This window comes from Crotalus tigris, unplaced genomic scaffold, assembly GCF_016545835.1.
Source record: "Crotalus tigris isolate CLP2741 ecotype Arizona unplaced genomic scaffold, ASM1654583v1 scf7180000017744.3724543626:3957646, whole genome shotgun sequence".
NCBI lineage: Eukaryota > Metazoa > Chordata > Lepidosauria > Squamata > Viperidae > Crotalus > Crotalus tigris.
In genome coordinates this window covers 3,322,076-3,345,723 of record NW_024096611.1, presented here as the reverse complement: position 1 = coordinate 3,345,723, position 23,648 = coordinate 3,322,076, and the positions used below count along the sequence as shown (strand labels likewise).

Sequence of the window (23,648 nt, the reverse complement as noted above, 5' to 3'; positions counted from 1 at the left end):
GCCTCTCACTGCAAAATGCAGGCCTGAGCTCCATTCTCAGCTGCAGAATTAAACTGCTCCTTGGCCACAGAAGAAGTGGGCTGGCTGGGCAGGGCTGTTGCTACTGCCATGGCGAAATGAATGGAAAAGACACCCTCCCAAAAAATAAGACCTGGTGCCTCTTTTGGAGGAAAAAAACTAAGACTGGGTCTTATTTTGGGGAAACACGGTAGTACATTACACAGTATACTAGGTGAGGTAAACAGTTCCTTAATATTGATCTGAATAACCAAGATGCAGCCATACTATCACCCCAACTCTCAAATGTAGGCTAACGATAGCCTCTGAGGACTAGGCTCATGCAATCATCATTTGAAGAGGTAGTTGCAGAATCGCTGTACAGTTGACTCAGTGCCAGGCCAAGGATTTCTTTTTTTTCTTTGTAAAACCGCAACTCTTGCCCAGCTTTCCTTGCTTCTTCGAGCTCTCTAAGTGCCACTTGTAGCTCTTGTGATATAATGCCCGGAATTTCTTGCTCTTTCATCAGCCAGTCCAGTGCCATATGACTTCTCATCCTTTCATCTAAATTGTATTGGGAATAGTAGGAAATCACTTCCTATGACCCACCCACCCCAGAAAGAAGAGTTAGTAATCAATATAGCAAATTAAACACAACCTAAAATATAGATATTGGAGAACCAGGTAACATATCCCACCAAAGAAACATGTCATGAGGGGTCATTGGTGTTCTCTGAGCTTGCTTGTTTTCTTGCAAATGTTTCATTACTCTAACTAGGTAACCTCATCAGTGCTAGTTATCTAGTTACCTAACAACACTGATGATGATGTTAGATTAGCACTGATGAGGTTTCCTAGTTAGGGTAATGAAACGTTTGCAAGAAAACAAGCAAGTTCAGAGAGCACCAAGGACCCCCTCATTTCTACCGAGCTACAAATATTCTCCCTTATTGGAAATGTGATGAACTGCAGCCCTAGTTGTGTAGGAGCTTTAATGTGAGCAACTAAGAGGGTGGTGAGTCAGTTTGGAGTAGTGGCTAAAAAGGTACTAGGCTAGAAACTAGGAGACTATGAGTTCTAGTCATGCCTTAGGCATGAAGCTAGCTAGAAAATTTTGGGCCAGGATGAAAGCAATAGCAAACCATTTCTGAAAAGATTACCAAGAATACTGCAATGTCAGCCATATGACATAGACCAGACCAAGAAAGAAAATCCATATAGGGCTAAAAATACTTTTATTAAGGTTGGCTATAGTACCAGAATGCTGCGAGTCTACCTTCACCTGTCAAGGTCATCTTTTTTTTACTTCATACAAGGCAGCAGTCTCGGAAATCACCAGGAGTCATCACTGACTTGAAGGCACACCCAAAAGCCTTAGGTTAATGTACAGCAAGGACTGAATTATTTACTAATGACATAAAATTCAAAATTGTACTTAAAAGATTTTAAAGCCCTTTTAATTATTGTTTTCAAATTTCCATATCCATTGTTTTCAAATTTCCATACCCTACCAGATCACGATCTTTCATTTTGCATGCTTTTTGGCTATCTATAAAGTGTATTACCAAATAGTGTGCAAGCTTGTATTGATAAGGGCTGCCATGGTTCTTTAAAATGGGATCTTTTATGCTACAGAGTTAATATTTCAGCTTTTCATCTAAATACAGGAAGTATTATTAGAATTCAGGCTCTCTCCGAGAGGATTCCTCCTTACCAGTTTACCATCAGCAAAAACTGAAGTTAGATGTGATTGTTAATTAATTTAGTAATTACTTACAATAATAAAAATAAAACATGTTTATTGGACTGTATGAAATATTTCTCAGCATATGTTTAACATGAAATGAATTTTGCCTACTCATTTCTGTTTACTACTAACATAAGCCAGAACTATATATTATTAAAATCAAAGATTTATTGTGTTTATTTATTTTTTAAAATGTTTGGTGTTATGTATATATGTTTTACATTTATACGTGTAGATCCTATTCATTCCACCCCAACTCTTGTTCACGCTTTCTGATTATACATTTTACAACATTTTTCTTGGGCGTTCTCTGCCTCCATATTGTATTTTCATTGATTGCTCTCCTGAGTTGTGATGCCCAGTTCATGCTCTGATGTCTTAGATGCAATACTGATTACAAAGAATGGCATCTCAGTTGGAAAAGCGTTAAACTTAAACTAAATATTTTCTAGCAATGGGATTTAAAAATCACTAGTTGGTTAAACCAGACAACCACAATAAATGACTTACAGAAAAGAGGAAGCATATTACACAGCAGAACTTCAAGAAGATTTTTTTAAAAAACAAATGTTGGGAATAACTGACAATTAGTGTTGCATTTTAGAAGGCTACTTACTTGCCGAGAACACTTGGTTTCACGCAGGGCTTTAAGGCTTCCATTCCAGTGCAGAAGCTGAAACACGATCATAAGCTCCTAGGGGTATGGGGTATGGAGGTGAGATAACAAGAAGGATGCATTCAGAAGCCCAGGACTAGAATCTGGTTTCAAATCAATTTTAGAAAATGTATAAATTTTTATTAACAACTAGTTATTGTATAGCATTTTTAAATGAAAATATAGGATTTGGTATGTAAGCTTTGGATTAGATTTGAAATTACACTTCCTCTGCAAAGCACAGTAGAACTAGAACAGTAAAACTCAAGCACGAAGGTTATTTCTCTACTTTGACAAGAGCTAGTTTAACTCTAGACCTCTTTTTTTAAAGACAGTGTTAGTTCATTGCTAGGGTCAAATCTTTTTTTCTGTTAATGTTGTAATATCCTACACATTTATTGGAAGTGCATCCATCGAAAGAAATAGGACTTTCTTTTGAGATGCTATGCTATTTTATTGCCCTTTTTATTTTTTAAAAAGCAATAACTAATAAATGGAGATTCTAAATCAGGGGTCCTCAACCCCTAGGCTGTGTCCCACTACCGGGCTGCAGCCTGTTAGAAACCAGGTCATGGGACAAATGAGCAAGTGCGTGGGCGTGCAAAACTCCACTTGCATGAGCACCCTCCACTTGCGCAAGTGGAGCTTTGCATGAGCACAAGTGCCCTCCGCTCAAGCACCTTTTGCTCATGTGAGTGCAGCTTCACGCAAGCACAAGCATCCTTCGCTCATGTGCAAAGTTCCATTTGTTTGAGTGAAGGGTGCACGCGTATCACTCACACAAATGGAGCTGTGTGCATGCACGTGCACCTGCCACTCACACGCCCTCCCGCATGGGTTGGGCTGCCACGCTAGAAAGGTTGGAGACAACTGTTCTAAATTGACAACTGACCTGATTTTTAAGATTTAATATATGTTTAGTTAATTTAGGATTGATCTGGTATTGATTTAGTATTTTATTCTATTTTATGTAAAATTATAAAATAATACTTTATCTGATTTTAGATTACTACCGTAATAAAAATCAAGCTCTTCATAGATTAATACAGAAAGCCAAGAAAAAAGAAACCAAGAGCTGTAAGAGCTAAACTTTGAAAGGAAGTTTGTTGATTGGACAGACATGGTTAGAGGGCTGAAACATCAAAACAGCAACAACAACAACAATGAAACAAAACAGACTTCCGGTTTGCCATTGTGGCCGCTGCGGCTGCTGGAAGGCAAGTTCTGTCTTCTGCATTCGGTTTTGCTCCACTGGGGGATTCTGGCAAGGGTCGAGAGTAACCCTATAGAGGCGACAAGCAAGAAGGGGACCCCTGCTTGACCATGGGAGGACGGTAGTCCTTCCGCTCGGTCCAGGGCAGCCCTCCAAACTGGCAGATGAAAGACCAGCCATAGAAATATGGCCCGTCACTAGGCTGCAGACAGCCGAAGTCATACCACTAGGCACTTCTAAAGCAGCACAGATGAGACTGGGTGAGATCTGAACCTCTCTTCAATCCCAAGTATTTTCTTTTCCTGTAAAAGCTACCCAAAGCATGTCCCTCCCTGTGAGAGGGAAGGGAACGTCTATCCCACCCTCTAAGAATAGTGGCGACTGACTATTCAGGGGACTTAAAACACTGAAAGAATAAGCTTAATCTAACTGGATTTATATGCTTCTAAAATTTGGGAACCAAAAGATTTTTTATCTTTACAGAAGACTTTGGTTTTTATCTAGAAAAAAGAAATAAAATTGGAAAAAGGATTATAAAAATTTTGGACTTAAAAAACCTTAAACGGCATTGGTGACATCTTGTGGCCATATTTGATATTACAACTTGTTATTGTCTAAAGGAGACTTGGTTTGAAGCCCAGACTATAGATAAGACTTTTTCAACCTTGACAAATACCAGCTGTGAGAAGCTCAGCTGTGTCCTATACCCAGTTATAAAATTATTTTCATTCTCTGACTTTAAAGCCCTCAACTTAACACACCATCAAGAGAATATGGATGAAGACCAGGAACAGATTCTTTTTGTGTTGAAAGCAATATATGAAACCATTCTTTCAGCTTGTGATGAAATAAGATGCTACAGAAAAGAACAAGATGTCAGCCTAGATATATGAACCCAAATTTTGACCACAATTAAAGAATCAACTATGCAGAAGATAACAGAAGAAGTGGAACAATTAAATACTATGATAGAGGATTCAACTGACCAACAAATACAGTCAATGGAAAATCCAGAAAAGGGGCTGACAACACTGAAAATGGAAAAGATTTTCTATATAAATCAGAAGAAATTTGAGGAGCAAGAAGAAAAACAGACCAAAGGGAAGACAAACATATCAGGACACCTATGGGGATTTGGAATAATAGAGAGATAATTCATTAGCCCTTCCAAAAAAATGGCGACTGGATGATCTCTCATATTTCAACTAATATATATAACAACAGAGGGAGATCTATTTGATTACTTAAAAACACTGACATGGAAGGCGAGCTGGGAAAAGAAGAAAGCTAGAATAAGGCTGAAGAAAATTGGGGTTTTGATTTATTAGAGAGGATTTTATATTGCTAATTAAAATAGAATATACTCAAATAGACAAGTTGTGTATTTTGAATACTAGATTTTGTTATGAATTGAGATAAAGAAAACTTTGGTCACTTAAAATTTGGAAGTATAAATATTAAAATTAAATTTGAATATTGATGGGAAATTAAAAATTGGGAAAACAAATAAATAGGATATTGATTGTATAAAGACTGAATGTAAAAGTAATTAAGATATGTATAAGCTAAAAATGTATTGATAAATATAATAAGCATGTTTTTACTTAGTTGATATAATAAGAACTATTAGTTTAAATATGAGACAATAGATTATTAAGGGAAAAAGAGAGGAAGTATTTGATGTTGAAATAAGGGAAATTTTGGTCATTAAATTTAAGTCATTTGGAATTAGTTGAAAATAAGGATGTTATATTGTATTATTAACTAGATGATGCAAGATGGTGGAAATAGAATATAGTTAACTAGATAAGATGTGTATCTTGAATATTAGACTTTGTTATGAATTGAGATAAAGGAAACTTTGGTTACTTAAAACTTAGAAATTATAAATATCAAATGTTAAATTTAAATATTGATGGGAAACTAAAAATTGGGAAAAACTAATAACAGGACATTGATTGTCTATAAAGATTGAATGTAAAAGCTAGGATATGTATAAGCTAAAAATTTATTGATAAATATAATAATGCTATTTTTACTCAATTGATATAAGAACTGTATTAGTTCAAATATGAGACAGTAGATATTAATGGGAAAAGAGAGGAAATATTTGATGTAGTATCTTGAGATTTGTACTAAAGATTTTTGTACGCTATTGAATTATCGATTAACCCAGCCACCATGTTGCTTTTTAAATACTTAAATGTAAAATTAGAAAATTAAGAAAATACTACAAAAAAACCCACAAACAAACATAAAACAAAACAGTGCATATAAAAATCATGTCAGAGATCATTAAAATGCAACTTTTTCCATCTGGACTCCAAAATGGAAAGCAGTGTAGAAAAGGAGAAATGTCAGTCTGCAAATTCCACAGATTGTAATTGTGGCTGAAAGATCATTTTCTACAGTGCTGAAATGAAACACCTGAAATGCACCTTATGAAAGGTCCAAAGAAAAAGAAAACAGGAACAACAACAAAGTGAAGCTGTATTTTTGATAGGAAAAATTATGGTTTCCCTTAACTTGTTTTCCAATGACTTCAGAAAAAATATGTATTCTTGTATATCTTTAAAATTCTGGACAGTCTGGATCAAACAAATCACATAAAGGCTACCACAGATACCTGAAATTCTAGCATTGTTTTCCCCATGTTTGATTCTAGCATATAGTGATATGCTCCAATACTTGTGCTTGGATCATCTGCATCATTTAAAGTACCCTTGAAAGGAAAAAGAGATAATTAAAACTGAATTATGAAAGTTCATTTTAAGCAGAGAAAAAAATGTATGCAGTTTTTACACCTCATATATGTATGAGTCTTTTCCAACAAAAGCAATGAGATACTTTTTATATATATGCCCAGAATATAAAAGCTAGTTTGAGCCTTAATTAAGTGGACAGGTAGTCCTTGACTTACAAACATTCATTAAGTGACTGTTCAAAGTTACAACAGCATGTGACTCATGTCAGGTTTTCACCCCTTGACCATTGCAGAATCCCCATGTTCACATGATCAGAATTGGAACACTTGGTAACTGGCATGTATTTATGACAGTTACACTGTCCCAAAGTCATGTAATAATAATAATAATAATAATAATAATAATAATAATAATAATAATAATAATAATAATAATAATAATAATAATAAAAGGTTAGAGGTGAATACATCAAGAGAGTGAAGAAGATCTTAAAGTCCAAACTCAATGGAGGAAATACCATAAAGTCAATCAACACCTGGGCAATTCCAGTCATTAGATACACAGCTGGAATAGTGGACTGCACTGTCCGTATATACTGCTCAACACTGTCCGTATATATCTGCTCAACACTGTCCGTATATATAGCCAAGATATTGTTATGGAGTTTGGCTTGGACAAATGTGCCACACTTACTATCAAAAAAGGAAAAATAGTGAAAACTGAAGGAATCAAGATGCCACACGAAAATAACATTAAAAGTCTGGATGAGGAAGAATACTACAAATACTTGGGTATCCTTCAAGCTGACAACATCAAGCACACTGAAGTCAAGAAAAAGATTAGAGGTGAATATATCAAGAGAGTGAAGAAGATCTTAAAGTCCAAACTCAATGGAGGAAATACCATAAAGGCAATCAACACCTGGGCAATTCCAGTCATTAGGTACACAGCTGAATAGTGGACTGGACTCAAGCAGAACTAAAAGCAATGGATAGGAAGACCAGAAAAATAATGACAATGAATCATGCCCTTCATCCATGCAGTGACATTGACAGACTTTATCTACCAAGGCAAATAGGTGGGTGTGGAATGCTACAAGTACATCAGATGGTTGGAAGAATATCTGAAGAACAATGATGAAGATGCACTGAAATTAGTATATCAGGAAGACTTACTGACTACTGGAGAGACCAAACTGGCCTACAAGAAAGACCAAATGAAGAACAGAACAGAGGCATGGGAAGACAAAGCACTACACGGCCAATACATTAAAAAAATAAGCTGGGAAAGCAGATAATAACAAGACCTGTCAATGGCTAAGAGCAGGAAAATTGAAGAAAGAGACCGAGGAACTAATTCTGGCTGCACAAGACCAAGCCTTAAGGACAAATGCATATAAAGTCAAAATTGAGAAGACAGCAACAGACAGTAAGTGCCACCTATGCAAAGAAGCTGAAGAAATAGTGGACACCTGATAAACTGTGGCAAGAAGATCACACAGACTGACCACAAGCAGTGGCATGAGAAAGTAGCAACAATGGTGCATTGGACAATCTGCAAGAAATATCATTTGCCTGTAAGCAAAAACTGGTGGGATCATAAAATAGAGAAAGTCATAGAAAATGATAAAATTAAACTGCTCTGGGACTTCAGTATTCAAACAGACAAGCACCTGCAACATAACACCCCAGACTTAACAATTGTCGATAAGAAAGACAAAAAAGTCTGGATAGTGGACGTGGCAGTGCCTGGAGACAGCAGAATAGAAGAGAAAGAACTGGAGAAGATAACAAAATACAAAGACCTACAAATAGAAATAGAAAGACTGTGGCAAAAGCAAGCAAGGGTAGTAATAGGCACCTTGGGTGCAATCCCAAAACAGCTGGAGCACCACTTTATTTATTTTATTTATTTACAAATATTTATATGCCGCCCAATCCCAAAGGACTCAGGGCGGCGTACAAAGTTAAAACAGTCATAAAACAATAAAATGATACAGTCATACCGCGAGTCCGATCATACCCCGGCCCCCCGGGGACATCAGCCCCAGGCCTGCCGAAACACGAGAGTTTTAACGGCTTTCTTAAAGGCCGGCAGGGTGGGAGTAGTTCGAACCTCGGGGGGAAGTTGATTCCACCAGGTCGGAGCCACCACAGAAAAGGCCCTTCCCCGGGGGCCCACCAGCCGACATTGTCTGGCCGACGGGACCTGAAGGAGGCCCAATCTATGGGACCTCACCGGTCTTTGGGAGCTGTGCGGCAGAATGCGGTCCTGTAAGTAACCTGGCCCTATGCCATGAAGGGCTTTGAAGGTGATAACCAACACCTTGAATTGCATCCAGAGACCCACAGGAAGCCAGTGCAGCTCGCGGAGGATAGGTAACACGTGGGCGTACCTTGACGCGCCCACAATCGCTCTCGCGGCTGCGTTCTGAACCAACTGCAGTCTCCGAACGCCCTTCAAGGGTAGCCCCATGTAGAGCGCGCTACAGTAATCCAGTCTTGAGGTAACAAGGGCATGAGTGACTGTGAGTAAAGCCTCCCGGTCCAAATAAGGCCGCAACTGGTGCACTAGGCGAACCTGGGCAAAGGTCCCCCTGGCCACAGCCGATAGATGTTGTTCCAAATTTAGCTGTGAGTCCAGGAGGACACCCAAGTTGCGTGCCTGCACTGAGGGAGGTAGATTTGCCCCCCCAGGACTAAAGATGGACCATCCAGTTGGCCTTTGGGAGGCAAGACCCAGAGCCACTCGGTCTTGTCAGGGTTGAGTCTAAGCCTGTTCACCCCCATCCAGACCCTCACATCTTCCAGGCACCGGCACATCACGTCGACTGCTTCACTGAAAGGACACGGGGTGGAGATATACAATTGGGTATCATCCACGTACTGATGATACCTCACCCCATGTCGCCGAATGATCTCACCCAGCGGTTTCATGTAGATGTTAAAAAGTAGGGGGGACAGGACCGAGCCCTGAGGCACCCCATAATCGAGGCGCCTAGGAGTCGATCTCTGTCCACCCGCCAACACCGACTGCAACCTGTCAGAGAGGTAGGAGGAGAACCACCGCAATACGGTGCCGCCCACCCCCACCTCTCCGAGACGACGCAGAAGGATACCATGGTCGATGGTATTGAAAGCTGCTGAGAGGTCAAGAAGCACCAGAATAGAGGAATAACCCCTATCCCGGGCTCACCAGAGGTCATCGGTCATTGCGACCAAAGCAGTCTCAGTGCTGTAGCCGGGCCTGAAACCAGATTGAAAAGGGTCCAGATAATTGGTTTCATCCAAGGATCGCAAGAGTTGAGACGCCACCACCTTCTCTACAACCTTCCCCACAAAGGGGAGGTTGGAGACGGGACGAAAGTTCTTCAAAACAGCTGGGTCCAGGGAAGGCTTCTTGAGGAGGGGCCTCACCACCGCTTCCTTTAAAGGTTGCGGGAAAGACCCCTCCATCAAGGAGGCGTGGATTATCGCCTGGAGCCAGCCTCGTGTCACCTCCCTACTGGCAGAAACCAGCCAGGAGGGGCACAGGTCCAGTAAACAGGTGGCGGCATTCATTGCCCTCACGGCCTTGTCCACTTCATCAGGGGTCACAGGCTCAAACTCGCTCCAGATAACATGTCTAAGACCAGCCCCTGGCAACTCGGCTGGCACTGCCCAGTCGGAGTCCAGGTCTCTCTGAATCTGAGCGATTTTGTCCGACAGAAACTGAACAAACTCCTCAGCTCTCCCGTTGAACACCATTGGCATTGACAAATTTGCTATTAGTCAATTTCAAAAGGTGGCCTTACTAGGAACTGCTTCCATCCTGTGACGATATCTGTAATACCATCAAACATCCACATCCACATCTATCCCAGGTCCTGGGTAAGGACTCGATAGGTAGACAAAATGCCAAATCCAGTCTGAACATCTGGCTAACTGTGCGATGATCCATAACAATAATAATAATAAAAAAGTTGGAAGGCGCCTTGGAGGTCATCTAGTCCAACTCTCTGCTCAGGCAGGAAACCCTATAGCATTTCAGACAAATGGCTGTCCAGTCTCTTAAAAATTTCCAGTGTTGGAGCATTCACCACTTCTGGAGGCAGGTTGTTCCACTGGTTAATTGTTCTAACTGTCAGGAAGTTTCTCCTTAGTTCTAAGCTGCTTCTCTCCTTGATTAGTTTCCATCCGTTGCTTCTTGTCCTGCCTTCAGGTGCCTTGGAAAATAGCTTAACTCCCTCTTCTTTGTGGCAGCCCCTGAGATATTGGAACATTGCTAACAAGTCCCCCCTCATCCTTCTTGCATTAAACTAGAAATGCCCAATTCCAGCAGCCTTTCCTTATATGCTTTAGCCTCCAGTCCCCTAATGATCACCATTTATAATCTTCTCCCCCAAGGAAGGCAATGGGGTAAGCCAGATTCTCTTAACAACCGCATGATGCACTTAACATCTGCAGTAATTTGCTTAACCATTGCAGTAAAAAATAAAATAAAATAAAATGATAAAATGGGGCACAATTCACCCCACAACTGTCTTACTTAGAAATTTTGGACTCAGTTGTGGTTGTAAATCAAAGCTTATCTTATTTTCTTAGCATTTATCCACATCTTTCTTTGTATTTAAAAAAAGAGGAATTAGAAGAATTGTGCTGTTAGAAGTTGTGGTCTGATATAAGAGAATAATAATGAAACAGATCAGAGGTGTTTGCAGGAGGAGTCTAACAACTCAAGGTGGAGGCTGGGACCACCCATTGAAAGCACAGCCCTTTTCACATGTAAAAAATGTGGTGTGTGAATGTGTGTTCTCAAGCCACCATCTTGACCTTGGCCCCAGAAGGGGAGCTAGATGAGGAATGGAATTGTATTCATATGCATTTCTCTCTTTCCCTGATGTGAGAAAGCTGTATGTTTGTGGAACGAATAATACTTGCTGGAACCTTTCTTTGCTCTCTCTCTCTGCCTTTCTTCTTCTTCTTCCCTTTTCATGAGGGGTTTAAAGTTCAACTCAAAACTGTTGTTGTAAGCGGGCTTGTGGAGTTTGTCAAATTCAATATGAAAAGTGTGAAGATATAAATTAAATTATGAAGGCACAGTTATTTTATAGCTTATTTCATGCAATAGCACACCCTAGCATCATAGAGCCACATCTGGGGGAGCAAGCAGCTGCTTGAATCAAAGCTTTATACCCAGTGCTATTGTTTTCCATTCCGTAGGAACCATCTGAAGATGAAATACTTGCTGATTTTATTTTCCTTTTCTTTTTAATAATCTTTCTGGATAAGCTGTGCAAAACTGAACAGAGCATTATCCACAAAATGGTTTCTGCACTGGAACTGTTAGCAGATTTATAGCTTTGGAAATGCAAGATCGTGAGCATGCTGCTGCTACAATATTTATGCTGGCTTTTAAATATCCCTGAGGACAACTGCATAGAACTTTGGGATTTTAAGTTTTTGCCTTAGAAAATTTCCATTGGAAAAAAAATATATATTGCATGAAATGAATTTTCTTTTAAAAGTCACGTGTAAATTAATAATGGCTTAGTTTCCCCAAATGTTCCATTGTTTTCAAAAATGGAACAGGACTTTTAAAAACTTTTTTCAGGACTTGTAAAGTGGTTTGAAAAGAAAGCTTTTTTTCACTTGCAGACCTCCTCTACTTTATAAATTCACCATAATGTTAAACATCGCCTCCATCAAACTATTTAGTAGAGGAGGAACAGTGTTATCTATTTTACCAGAGGCTCATCCCTTTCCAAGTAATTCCAGTCTATCTGTTCCTTTCCTATCAGAAACTTTGCATTTTATAATTTACATATTTAACTTTTCAGCAATTTCTTCCATAGAGAAGGGAAGATTTCATTAAGTTTGTTGGAGCCTAAACTAATATATTCAGCAGAGGTCAGCATATTTATTTTCTTCCTATAACTTTTGTTGCATTATTGATTAGATTATCCACATGCTTTTACTGAAATAGAATTCTGCCCCATTAGCAAAAACTGTAAGATATAATATGGCTCCAGTAAGATTATCTTTACCCATCAATACCACATTCATTTACTTCCATCATGATGATGGGGATGGAGAGGAGATAACTTCATCCTCTCTCCTTCTGGTTATTTTATTTGTCAATCACAGAAGTTGGCAGGACTTCTGTTGGCAGGAAGTAGACCTATTGGCTCCATAACTAGAATCAGCAACTTTTTCTTATGTTGCGTTTGAATTGCACTAAATATTTGTTGGGATGAGGACTGCAGTGATTGGAAAGGTAATGTAAAGTGGATGAGATGTTCTGCTTTATCTGATCTTTCCTTTTTTTTAAGACGGAAACCCCTTCCTTCCTTCCTTCCTTCCTTCCTTCCTTCCTTCCTTCCTTCCTTCCTTCCTTCCTTCCTTCCTTCCTTCCTTCCTTCCTCCCTTCCTCCCTCCCTCCCTCCCTCCACATGAGTCTCTGGAGCTATGACAAGGCATTCTAAAGTCCCAGATCACCTACTCTTGTTATAAGTATAGGGCTTCTGTACATACATAGTTAATTGTTCTTTAGAAATATTTGGAACACCAAAACCAAGATTATATATTTCTCTTCTAATATTTACTTATGCCGCAGTAAAAAACTGGAAACTTTGGCTGGCATATAGAAAACCTAGAGGGGTGACTGAGTTTTAGAACTGTTCATAATCTTGTTTCAAGGGAATTAATGGATTTAGTTTTTAATAAATCCATAATACAAACAGAATATTTTTAAAAATCCCTACAGTATAACCTGCATTTACTTGATGTTTTTATATCTTTATAACTAGGAAACATATACAATGGCTGTTCAAGATGAGCATAATGATTACTTAAAAAATTATTTATTAATAAATGCAGGAACTTCCATGATGGAACACAATAGTTAATGACAACATATGGTAACTATAAACCAACACATGAAAAATATGGAGGTAACATCAAATGCAGATGTTAACATCTGAGTCTGTTTCTGTTTCACAAAAGCTCCTGCCAACTTATTTCCTTGCCAGAGGCAGTTAAATAATAAAGAAAAAAGAACAGAAATACAAGAAAATGAATCAAAGGGCTCAGATAATTCATACTTCTGTTTTAGCCTTTGGGCCATTACTGACTTTCCTTATATAATACATTTCAAGAAAATATATATTCTCTGAGGGAATGGCAGTATATAACTAGACATTTTTAAGCATTTGTCTTAACATTAAAATTAATTGATACACTAAGTATGCATGAATGAATATTGAATGTACATATTTTTTCTTTCATTGCATCAATATTCTAATGATAAGTCAAGCAATATTTCTAATTCAGGCTTATGCTTGGATTATATACTTTTTATTGAAAAAAATACATTTTCTGTATTGAAACTGGATAATCAAGGCACTGACATTATAAAAGGCCCAGAGAGTGCTGTAAGCATTCTGGGATGGTATATAAGTCTAAGTGCCATTGCTATTGCTATAGTTGTTGGGATATGTCAGGAGGCTAAATCAGAGCCACATGCAGTTTTTGCCTCTTTTTATCACTTCCAGAGCACCAGACCTCATACACTTCACTTCCATTTTGTCACTCAATATCTCATCACAAGCAAAATGTAATCAATGATGTAACATTGGTGAAAATACAGTATGAATGCCTTAAATCTGAACACCTATTTTCTCACTTGCAATAAAAAACGTTCAACTCTATATCCCACTGACATCACCATATCATCACCATCTTCCCCATCTCTATTGGAGATGTACCTAAAGCTAAACTGCAGCTCAGATTAAAAAAAAAAAAACCTATTTCTGGCATATGTAACATGAATGCTTATAACTTCTATTTCTCAACAATACGCTAGAAAAACCTGATATGTTCCTCTTAAGAAACAAAACAGATTATCAGTTTTTAAAATATAGTCTTGACATGTATGTAGTGAGGGAAAGAGTGGTTGGGTCAAAAGGGAGACATTCATCATAATGGCAAAAATTTATCAATCAAGGCCCTCTCATATTGTCCTTATGTGAATAATTTCTTTCTTGCTTATAATTTTATCAAAAATACATAGGAATACAGCACACAAAATGATGGCTAATACTTACACTGGTGGAAGACACAGCTTCCTGGACACTCTCAATAATGAATTCCTTTGTGATCCTGCGACAAGGCAACTCATTGAACAGAGAATTGATAAGGGCCACTTTTGCAGCATCCCGTCGTGCTTCTGCCCTACTCAGGGAACACTAAAATACAAATAAATATAAGACCTGAGACAGCATATTTCCCATCTTTATAAGATGAGGTTGTCCTTATTGTACTTAACACCAAAGAGAAGAATACTTGATGACCTGAAATCTTAAAAAGAAAATCATTCTTCCAAGATGAGTCATCATCAGCTGAATGTTCCCACATGGTTTCCAGTTTTCACTTCTTCTGGGGTTAGAAAAACCATTTTGTTTCTTTGTAATTCATGTGGAACTGCTTGTTTTGTACAGACTCCAATAATACTCTGAAGCTTTGGTCACTCACCCATCTCATAAGTATAACTTAGACAGCTGCAAAAGGTGTTGAAAAGGGCAGCCAAAATAATCAAGGAGATGGAGCACCTTCCTTCTGTGGAAGGACTAAAATATTCAGAGATTTAAAGTTTAGAAAAAAAGAAGTGATAGTGGGAAGATGAGATTTATAAAATGGTGCATAATGAGAATAAAAGGCGCATTCTCCCACTCAGGTGGAATATTTAAAGGATATTTGTATGCCATGCCAAATTATAATTATCAGGATTCTGGCTTAGCAGAAAACAAGCACTAAGTTATTACATGATATTCACTCCTAACATATCTTCCGATTGACAACTTAGGAAGCAAACTATAGACAGCTTGGTGGCTTGTTTACAACTATAGAAGTCATAATGATGTCATATGCACCATGATGCTTGTGCAAATGAAATTGCAATTCCTCACCAATGTTTCTTGCTTGTCCTTACAAATGTGCACATTTGTTCATTCTGTCAATAGTATCCAGCACGTGTTCCACTTGAATCCATACCAGGTTTATTTATTTATTTGGACAACTAAAAAAAACAAATTACTTTCCCAATCTCCTGGCCTTTTGAAAGAGTTTGAAGACTTGAGTCTACTGACTCACATCAGACTCGCAGAGGAGCATGCAACCTTGGGATTGGTTAGGTGTTGAAGGCCCTACCAATATTTTTTTAAACTTTTAATTTAACCCATCTCTGTTTTATCTATTGAGATATAGTATTTTACATGATTTTTACATTTTTAATAGTACATTGCCCAGAGAGTAAGATAGGAGGTCTGAACATTTGACAAATAAAGTTTTTAAAAAATTCCTAGCTAGGAGAGCCCAGTAATAAAACTACAAGAAGACCCATGAATAATTGGTTTTCTGATGTCCATTGGAAAAGAAACTAATGAATGTAATCAAAGCAACATGTGCTAGCATACTGCTGATTCCCTGGTAAGTTAACATTCAGCAGATTCAGGTTGCTGAATGCGGGCTCACTACTGTAGTTATGGGAAAGACTAGCAAAAACAGCTAACAAACTACAGATAGGCTACAGCTGTACATAGTTTGTTAGTCCTACCTACTGATGTTTTCCACAATTTGCATAGTGAGCCTATGGTTAATTGGATAGTTCAAGAGAACGGGTAGTATTTGTTTTTCACTCCATTTCCTAAAATCTTGTGCAATCTTTTTTGAATACCATCTAAGCTTATCACCACTGCAAAATTTTTGCAATGCTGAATTTTGCATACGTCTAGTTTAGTAGAGAAACAGATGCTTCAACACTGCCTGATGCAGTGAAGACTGTTCATTCTTCAGTGTGATTATTGGTAGCATTGGCTTATACTTGTTATAATTGCTAGCGTTTTTTCTTAAATAGAATCTTAAAAGAAAAGTAAAATTCATTTTCTTTTTTACTTACTAATTCAAATATATTTTGAAAAATCTACTACCGGTAAGAAATACTGCATAAGATGACTCCTGAACAATCTGAACTTTTTCTTGCACATCTTTTACAACTTTCTTGAATTGCCTAAGCCAATGTAGCTTACCAGTTTCTTCTATTAGTTTTAACCCTCTCTTGTGGGTTATATGAATATTTACTTTTTCAAATTCCTAGACCAAATTCAGAACTGCATGCTTTTAATAATAAACCTTATAATAGAAACCAATCCAAACAATTTGGATTTAAACCATCTTTGCAAAGGCTAAACCCAGTAAAAAGGCAAGATAAAAGAAACTATTTATTTTAAGTATGAACAGCAAAGTAGCAGATCAAAGAGCCTGCATACATTTAAAAACAAATAGAAAATCTTTGCAGGCTGAGAGATTTTCACATCAAGAATAATTCTTACTTCTTTTTTGAAAATAATCAATGACACAAAAGCTTAAGTAGTTTTGAACATTATATTTTAGTTACTGTACTTATGTTTTCTCCTGTGACCTTCTTAATACCCACCCTCATATAAGCAGTATTCTTCATTCTGGGAATCCATGAGAACTGTGGAAACCTTAGCCAATTTTTTTTTTCTGAGGGCAAAGGTATTTCCATAGATTGTTCTACAGAAGTGTTAAAATAAGTGTGGCAACATTCTTTGGTGAAAAGAATGAAGTAGTTAGTGTGAACATGAGGGGGGGTGTCCATCTCCTTTTAATTAATGGACCTGGCCAGATGCAAGGCAAAGCAACACAAGGCAAGGCAAGACTGGCAGGAGGAGCCTGGAAGAGCTAGCATGTTGAGCTCCACTAGTCAGTTGGTGTAAGCTAGTTTGCCCCCTGCGATGCACTAAGAATAGGTACGCAAGCACCAAACAGAATGGACTAGCAATTTAGGCTGTCAGGACTGCATTGTGCCTAATATGTATGACATTGTATGCCATACACTAAATAAATTAATGGACACGTTGTATGCTATGTTAGACTTCCTCGCAGCGATGTATTGGTCTAAAAGAACAAAACAATTGGGGATATGAGATGCAGTCAAACAATGTGGTAGCACACCAAATTGTTTACCGGTGATACTCTACAACTATGAAAGAAATTTCAATATTCAACATTAGGTAGGAACACATAATTTTAAATCAAGACAATGGAATGGCAGTATAAATGAGGTGCAGGAATCAAGCATATAAGGCAAAGATGAAAATTTCCAGGCTGGGCAAGGTGGACTTTGCAGAATGTTGAGGAATTTGGCAATTTGGTATGTGGGTGTTTTCAGCCTAAAAGAAGTCCAATATAGTATAATTTTTAAATGGTTCTCACCACCAGCCTCACTGACAAACTGCATTAATAATTGATTATAGAAGTTATTCCTAAAAGAAATCAATGCTGACTGTTCTTTGGAAGGATAGATCCTGAAGCTAAGCTCAAATACTTTGGCCAGACAATAAGAGATGAATCATTATTAGGTTATTGACTAAAACAGCGGTTCTCAACCTTTGTGTGACGGCGCCCCCCGCCACACGGGCGTGCCGCCCCATGCGCGGTACGCATGTGCGGCGCCGCCCCATGCGCGGCACGCATGCGCGGCAGCGCCCCCATGCGTGGCACGCATGCGCGGCGCTGTCCCCTGAGGGGGAAAAATGGCGGATCGCGTTGTTTGGCGACTCCCGTAAAATGGTCGTTCGACCCCAAATGGGGTCGCGACCCATAGGTTGAGAACCGCTGGTCTAAAAGATGGAATGTCATATTAATTAAGATATGTATAGACTGAAGATTATTGATGAATATTAGAAAGGTAGTTTTTGTTTGATTGATAAGAATCTTATTGATCTGAATATGATAGTATTGATCTGAATATGATAGTAGATCTTATGGGGAAAAGAGAGGGAATTTGTTTTTGTAATACTTTGAGATTTATACTGATGATATTTAAATGTAATGGAATTACAATGCTCAACTGCCACGCTACTTTTCAAATATGTAAATGCAATATTGGAAAATTAATAAAAAAACTTGGATACAAGAGATGAGTCATTGGGGGAAAAACCCTGATGTTGAGAAAGATTGAAAGTAGAAGAAAGGGACAGCAGAGAATGAGATGTATAGATAGTATCATTAAGGCAATGAACATGAATGTGGGCAAACTCTGGGAGACAGTGGTGGATAGAGGGGCCTAGTGTGCTGTGATCCATGGGGTTGTGAAGAGTTGGACATGTCTTAGTGACTGAACAAGAACAGTAGAAGCTCCTGCAGAATAAACACATTTCCTTATGATTCCCCTTTAAATCCGAAACAATTTGACTACTTTTTTTATGGGAACTGAAGAGTTTTAGAGGCTCTGTGGACAATCTGTTGCACGTGTCCAGCCTTAGTCTGTAATGTATTGTACAATGAGTAATACAGATATATTGAAATCAATAGTATTTAGGGTAGTCCCAATGACTATTTTTATAGGATGATTTCAAATGGGACTTCAGCCTAGATCCTGTTAAATCCTGCACTACTGTTAAATCCTCACTCTGTGAAACTTTATTTTCAAGGGTACATAGTATGGACCAGATTAATCAATGAAAAACTGAATCTTTTGTTTTTTGTTTTACAGCTTTTCATGCACATTCTTTTGCTTTCTAAACTGATATTCCCAGTTCTCCCTATTTCAGTCTTTGCTTCTCGATTCCTCTAAGATACTAACACTCTTTACGATATTACAATTTCTATCTCTTCCATAGATAAAGGAGAGATGGAACCACAAAGATCTAAAATATCTTTAATGGCAATTCACATAGCCCATTGGAGATGCACCAACGTATTGCTCCTTAAAAGCCAGGCAAAACTACTTATAATTTTGAAAGCAGAATGGGTAGAAATTGATCTGGGCTAACAAGAAATTCAAAATATGATCCTAGAAGTAAGTTCTCATATTCTCTTGCCATTTATTTCAGGCTCTTCTCATTGTAAAGCATCTTCTGAAAAATGCTGCTTTTCACATTGGCTTTGGGAGGAACAGAATCACATGTCCATTTACTGCTTGCCTGATGCAACCAATGGATTCTAAATTGCAGAGGCATATTTGCTGTACCAAAAGCTTTCTGCTTGTTCCATGAATATGCTGTTTGTACATCAGTTGTGTTGATCTTTGTAAGCTTTTGCTATCCTTATGGCTACTGCTACTTAATAATATTAGATCTAGATCAGTGGTTCTCAACCTTTTTAATGCCACAACCCCCCAACAGGTCGTAAGTCGAGGACTAAACTGGTCGTAAGTCGAGGACTAAACTGGTCGTAAGTCGAGGACTTTCCCTGCCCGGGAGTGCTGCGCCGGCCGAGGCATAGCTGGCAAGTGGCAGAGACGGAGCAGGCTGACCATCGGCTGGGCCACCAGCTGGCCCAGCCCAAGGGAGGCAAGGCACCTGCCGGAAAAGGGGAAAAAATGGCGGACAGCCTTGTTTGGCGACCACTGTGAAATGGTCGATCGACCCCAAATGGGGTCGCGACCCATAGGTTGAGAACGGCTGATCTAGATCCATCTCTTAACAAAAGTGAATATAGGGAAGTTGAACTTGCTTGCTTTCCTATTCCTGTCTATGGACCAGTATCCCCACCACTACATATATAAGATTAGGGAATATGTCAACTGTCATGTATAGAAATGAGGACATCTCAGAAAAGTGTTTCATAATTAAGGAAGCATGGAAGAGATGGCAATGAGAACAGAAAGCAAAAATGTCAGCATCTGTTTATACTTCCTTGCGAAGGAAAATTGGATCCAACCCATTACACTTGCATTGTCCAAGGAACATAGAAAGTGACCTTATAAGAAATAATTTGTCTATCACAGGAATTTTATATGTGAAAATTATGCTTTCCCTCTTTCCAAATATCTTTCTTTGAGCTGTGCTTCTTCAAGAAGATCAGAATGAGCTATGACTCTTCTTTGTCCAGAGTTACTTTCAGAGAGGCAGCAGAAATGAGATTGCAATACATAGAACTGTGATGAGGTCTTCTTTGTTTTTCACCTCCACACATAGCTGAGCTTCCTAATGGCTATTTGATCCACTGAACCTGAATACTGGAAATGTGGTTGCATCTATTAAAATATTTTACAGGTCTGTGGATATATTTAGGTTACCCAAAAGAAGGCATAAACCCAAGAAGGCATAACTTAGGAATATGATACAGCTACTCAGTTGCTCAAATCCTTTTATTTAAACGAAACTGAAGAATATACAGTTTGGGGGCTATAATTGAAAGACTTTATTTATTACAATCCTCACAGCAGCTTATATGTAGCTTGGAGATTAAAGGAAGGCTAAACAAAATATCACTGATAGAAACAGAAGGCAGAGACTGGGGCCCAATTGCATGCCTTCTAAGAGCCAAGGATGTGGTTTCAGGAAGTTACCTAAGGCTACAATGAAGGAGATGAAAACCATATGTTTGTGTATTTTAGGTGATGATTGTCCATGGCCAGTGGATTAAAGATTTCTGTAAATCACAATAAACTGGGGATGATAAATCTGAGCTCTTCCTAGTGTAGAGATAAATAATTTGTATCAGAAGATCTATTATATATCTATTATATATATGAATGAATCTTCAGGGGGTAGAAAAGATTAGGTTATCAGTTCTAAATAGGTGGCACTTCTTGAAAAGAGTAGGCTTATAAAAATCTTAAGAAACTAAAATAAAGAGGGATAGAAAATTATCTTATAGTATTCTAACAGAAATAGCCTTAAGGTTGTTCATGTATAATCTTTGCATTTTGTTCCTTAATATATTCATTATGTTACCCTCCACCAAATTGTGTTTTATATATTTGTATCTTGTTCCCAGAAATTAAATTATTACATTCTAGTAATAATTGCAGTGGTCTCTTTTTTTCCCCTGAGAGGCATTTTGGTTTTTAAATCAGGTATTACTATACAACTAGATATATGAGCTTCTACATATTGTTGGGTCTTAGGGTGATCTAAGGATCTTTGCCTGCAAGGTTTGAGTGAACAGGCACATTTTAATTATCTTTTTAATAGAAAGAAATCTGATCAAGGAGGAGGTTGAGAAGGCAGGTCAGTCGCCATGATAGAAGGAGTTATCAATTTAACTACAAATAGCACATGCCAGCAAAGATATTATTTTGTGATGTCTCTTTTTCTATCCCTTACGATAGCTATAATTAGCATGATTTGGTTTTTACTAGTTTAAATATATAAAGTATATTGTCTGTTTTTATATTTGTTGTTATTTGATTGTTGTATGCCTCCCAGAGTCACATTTTGTGAGATGGGCAGCTACATACATTTAAATAAATAAATAAATGCAAACTTTAAGATGCTTCATGAATATTGGTGAAATATTGTAGTGTGTACACCTTTTGCTATCTGCTAAACAAATATTCATGATATTTATGCTTCACAAGATCTTTTGAAGTTGTGCCTAGCAGTTGCAATCAACGTTAGATATCATTGCAGATGCTTCCCATGTTTTGAGACAGTGAAATTTGATAAAGGAATATGCCAGATGCTGGTAAATTCTGGCTGGGATCTAAAAGACCACATGAAACACTCTGTGATCACTGAGGCAATTCTATCCCCATTTCCCTTCGTAATGCTTGAAATCCTTGAAAGCATTTTCTACCTATCTGTGAAAAATATGGCTCACAAGATTGGTCTCTCAGAAATCAATGTGTTGCAAAGCACTCTTATCACCAAATAGATTGATAACCAAAAAGCCCTTTGAATGCAATACTCCTATGTGTTGGGAGACAAAGCCTTATGGTTAAGGTGAAAGTCACTACTATATTTTTTCAAAATTCCAAGATTGCCAGTATCAGTTTTTATTGAAGGGTTACTTTTCTCTCTAGTAGCATAACTGAAATGCTTTTGCTGCTTAGAAAGAATAATCTTCCTGAAATTATAATTCTTTGCCTAATCCAGAGGTTGTTTTAAAAAATTCCATGGATTACAAACAAAATCTAAACATATAGTGCTAAATATAAAAAAGTGCTTTCCAATATGACATTGTTAGGTCAATCGCTTAAATATGTGGTCTTTTCTCTGTAATATTACTTTCACTTCTCCCTAGCAATTTTCAGCTGCAAACATGCAAAAGTTTAACAACCTCTAGAAACATTTCTTTTCTTTTTTTGCTGCATTAACTTTAACGTGCATCTTAAGATGTAAATTGACCTAGCTATTGGCTACTTTTCATTTTCTTAGCTGTAATACAAACTCTGAATCTTATATTCAGGTTTCCTTTAATTCATCTAAATAAAGAGTTCAACTTTGTCTTAGAACATTATTTATCATGAACATATTTCAGCTAAAATGTGAAACAGATTGCATTACAGTCAGTGGCACCTCAACTACAGCATATGCTCTGAATCAAATTTTCCCATCAATACATTATATTATTGTAAATCATGCCAGATTGATTTTGGAGTAAGATGTTTGATTTTTTTGAAGTAAGATCATATTTACTATTTAATTGTTCATTCATGAGATTTCCCTGCACAATGATTCCTGCACTGACATTTATGTCTAAAAGTTTCCTTTTTTAATTTATAGTTCTGTGTACTGCTCATATAGAAGACAAATGCATACATGATGATACTTTTCAGCTGTTGTTATATGTTTGGACCCAGTTAAAATAAATTTAGGTTCCTAGCTGAGGACCTCTAAAGCAGAGCTCTTGATCAACTTTCTAGGAACTTCTTCCTGCAGTGTTTTGTTGGTCCGCTGCAGCTGTGTCACATTCCTGGATAAGGATAAAACAGTGTGATACCCATGTAGGCTTTCAATATAGTGTGGATGGAAAGTTACTCAATCATAGTTCCACTTACAGCTTAAGCCTTAAAACAAAACATTACTGATTAGCTAGCACTACTGCTATCTGTCTGAAACTGGCTAAGCAGGTAAAAACAGAATACAAAAGGGGGGAGGATTGTTGTATAAAAACAGAATATGAAAGAGGAACTTTTAGTAATATGTGAAAAATAGGTGAAAAAAAGTCCCATTAGTTTGAGTAGAACACCAAGATGGTACTGACCATACTTGTGGATGACCTCTGATGGGATAGGAGTGACATTCTGATTACAATACAGTTCAAAGTGTTGGCTCACCTATAAAGCTCTACATGCCTTAGCAATTAGCTACCTATGGGTGATCTGCCTGACCTGTAAAATCTGGATCAGCTTGCATGCTTCAAGTTGCTACAGTAAAATGCTGTCATCCTGTGGAATCTAGAAGGTGTGTCTTCTCTAAAGCTTCATGTGCCCTGAGGTTCATATAATCTTGGCCCAATTAAATTAGTTCTTCAGGTGCAGTGCAATGATTTATTCCTTTGTAGTTTATTTCCCCCCTTTATGGATTACTGCCTTGTC

General features: G+C 37.9%; 1 protein-coding gene across 1 annotated transcript in view; it reads right to left on the bottom strand.

Moving 5' to 3' along the window:
- Positions 1-12: 12 nt before the first annotated feature.
- LIX1 (limb and CNS expressed 1) overlaps positions 13-23,648 on the bottom strand; it is a 41,573-nt gene continuing 17,937 nt past the window's right edge. Inside the window, exons 3-6 of the mRNA XM_039340410.1 lie at positions 14,401-14,541; positions 6,239-6,334; positions 2,361-2,438; positions 13-595 (exon numbers count right to left, since the gene is read on the bottom strand). Of these exons, the coding sequence (XP_039196344.1) occupies positions 311-595; positions 2,361-2,438; positions 6,239-6,334; positions 14,401-14,541 (600 nt within the window). The 3' untranslated portion in view covers positions 13-310. The remainder of the gene's footprint in view (positions 596-2,360; positions 2,439-6,238; positions 6,335-14,400; positions 14,542-23,648) is intronic.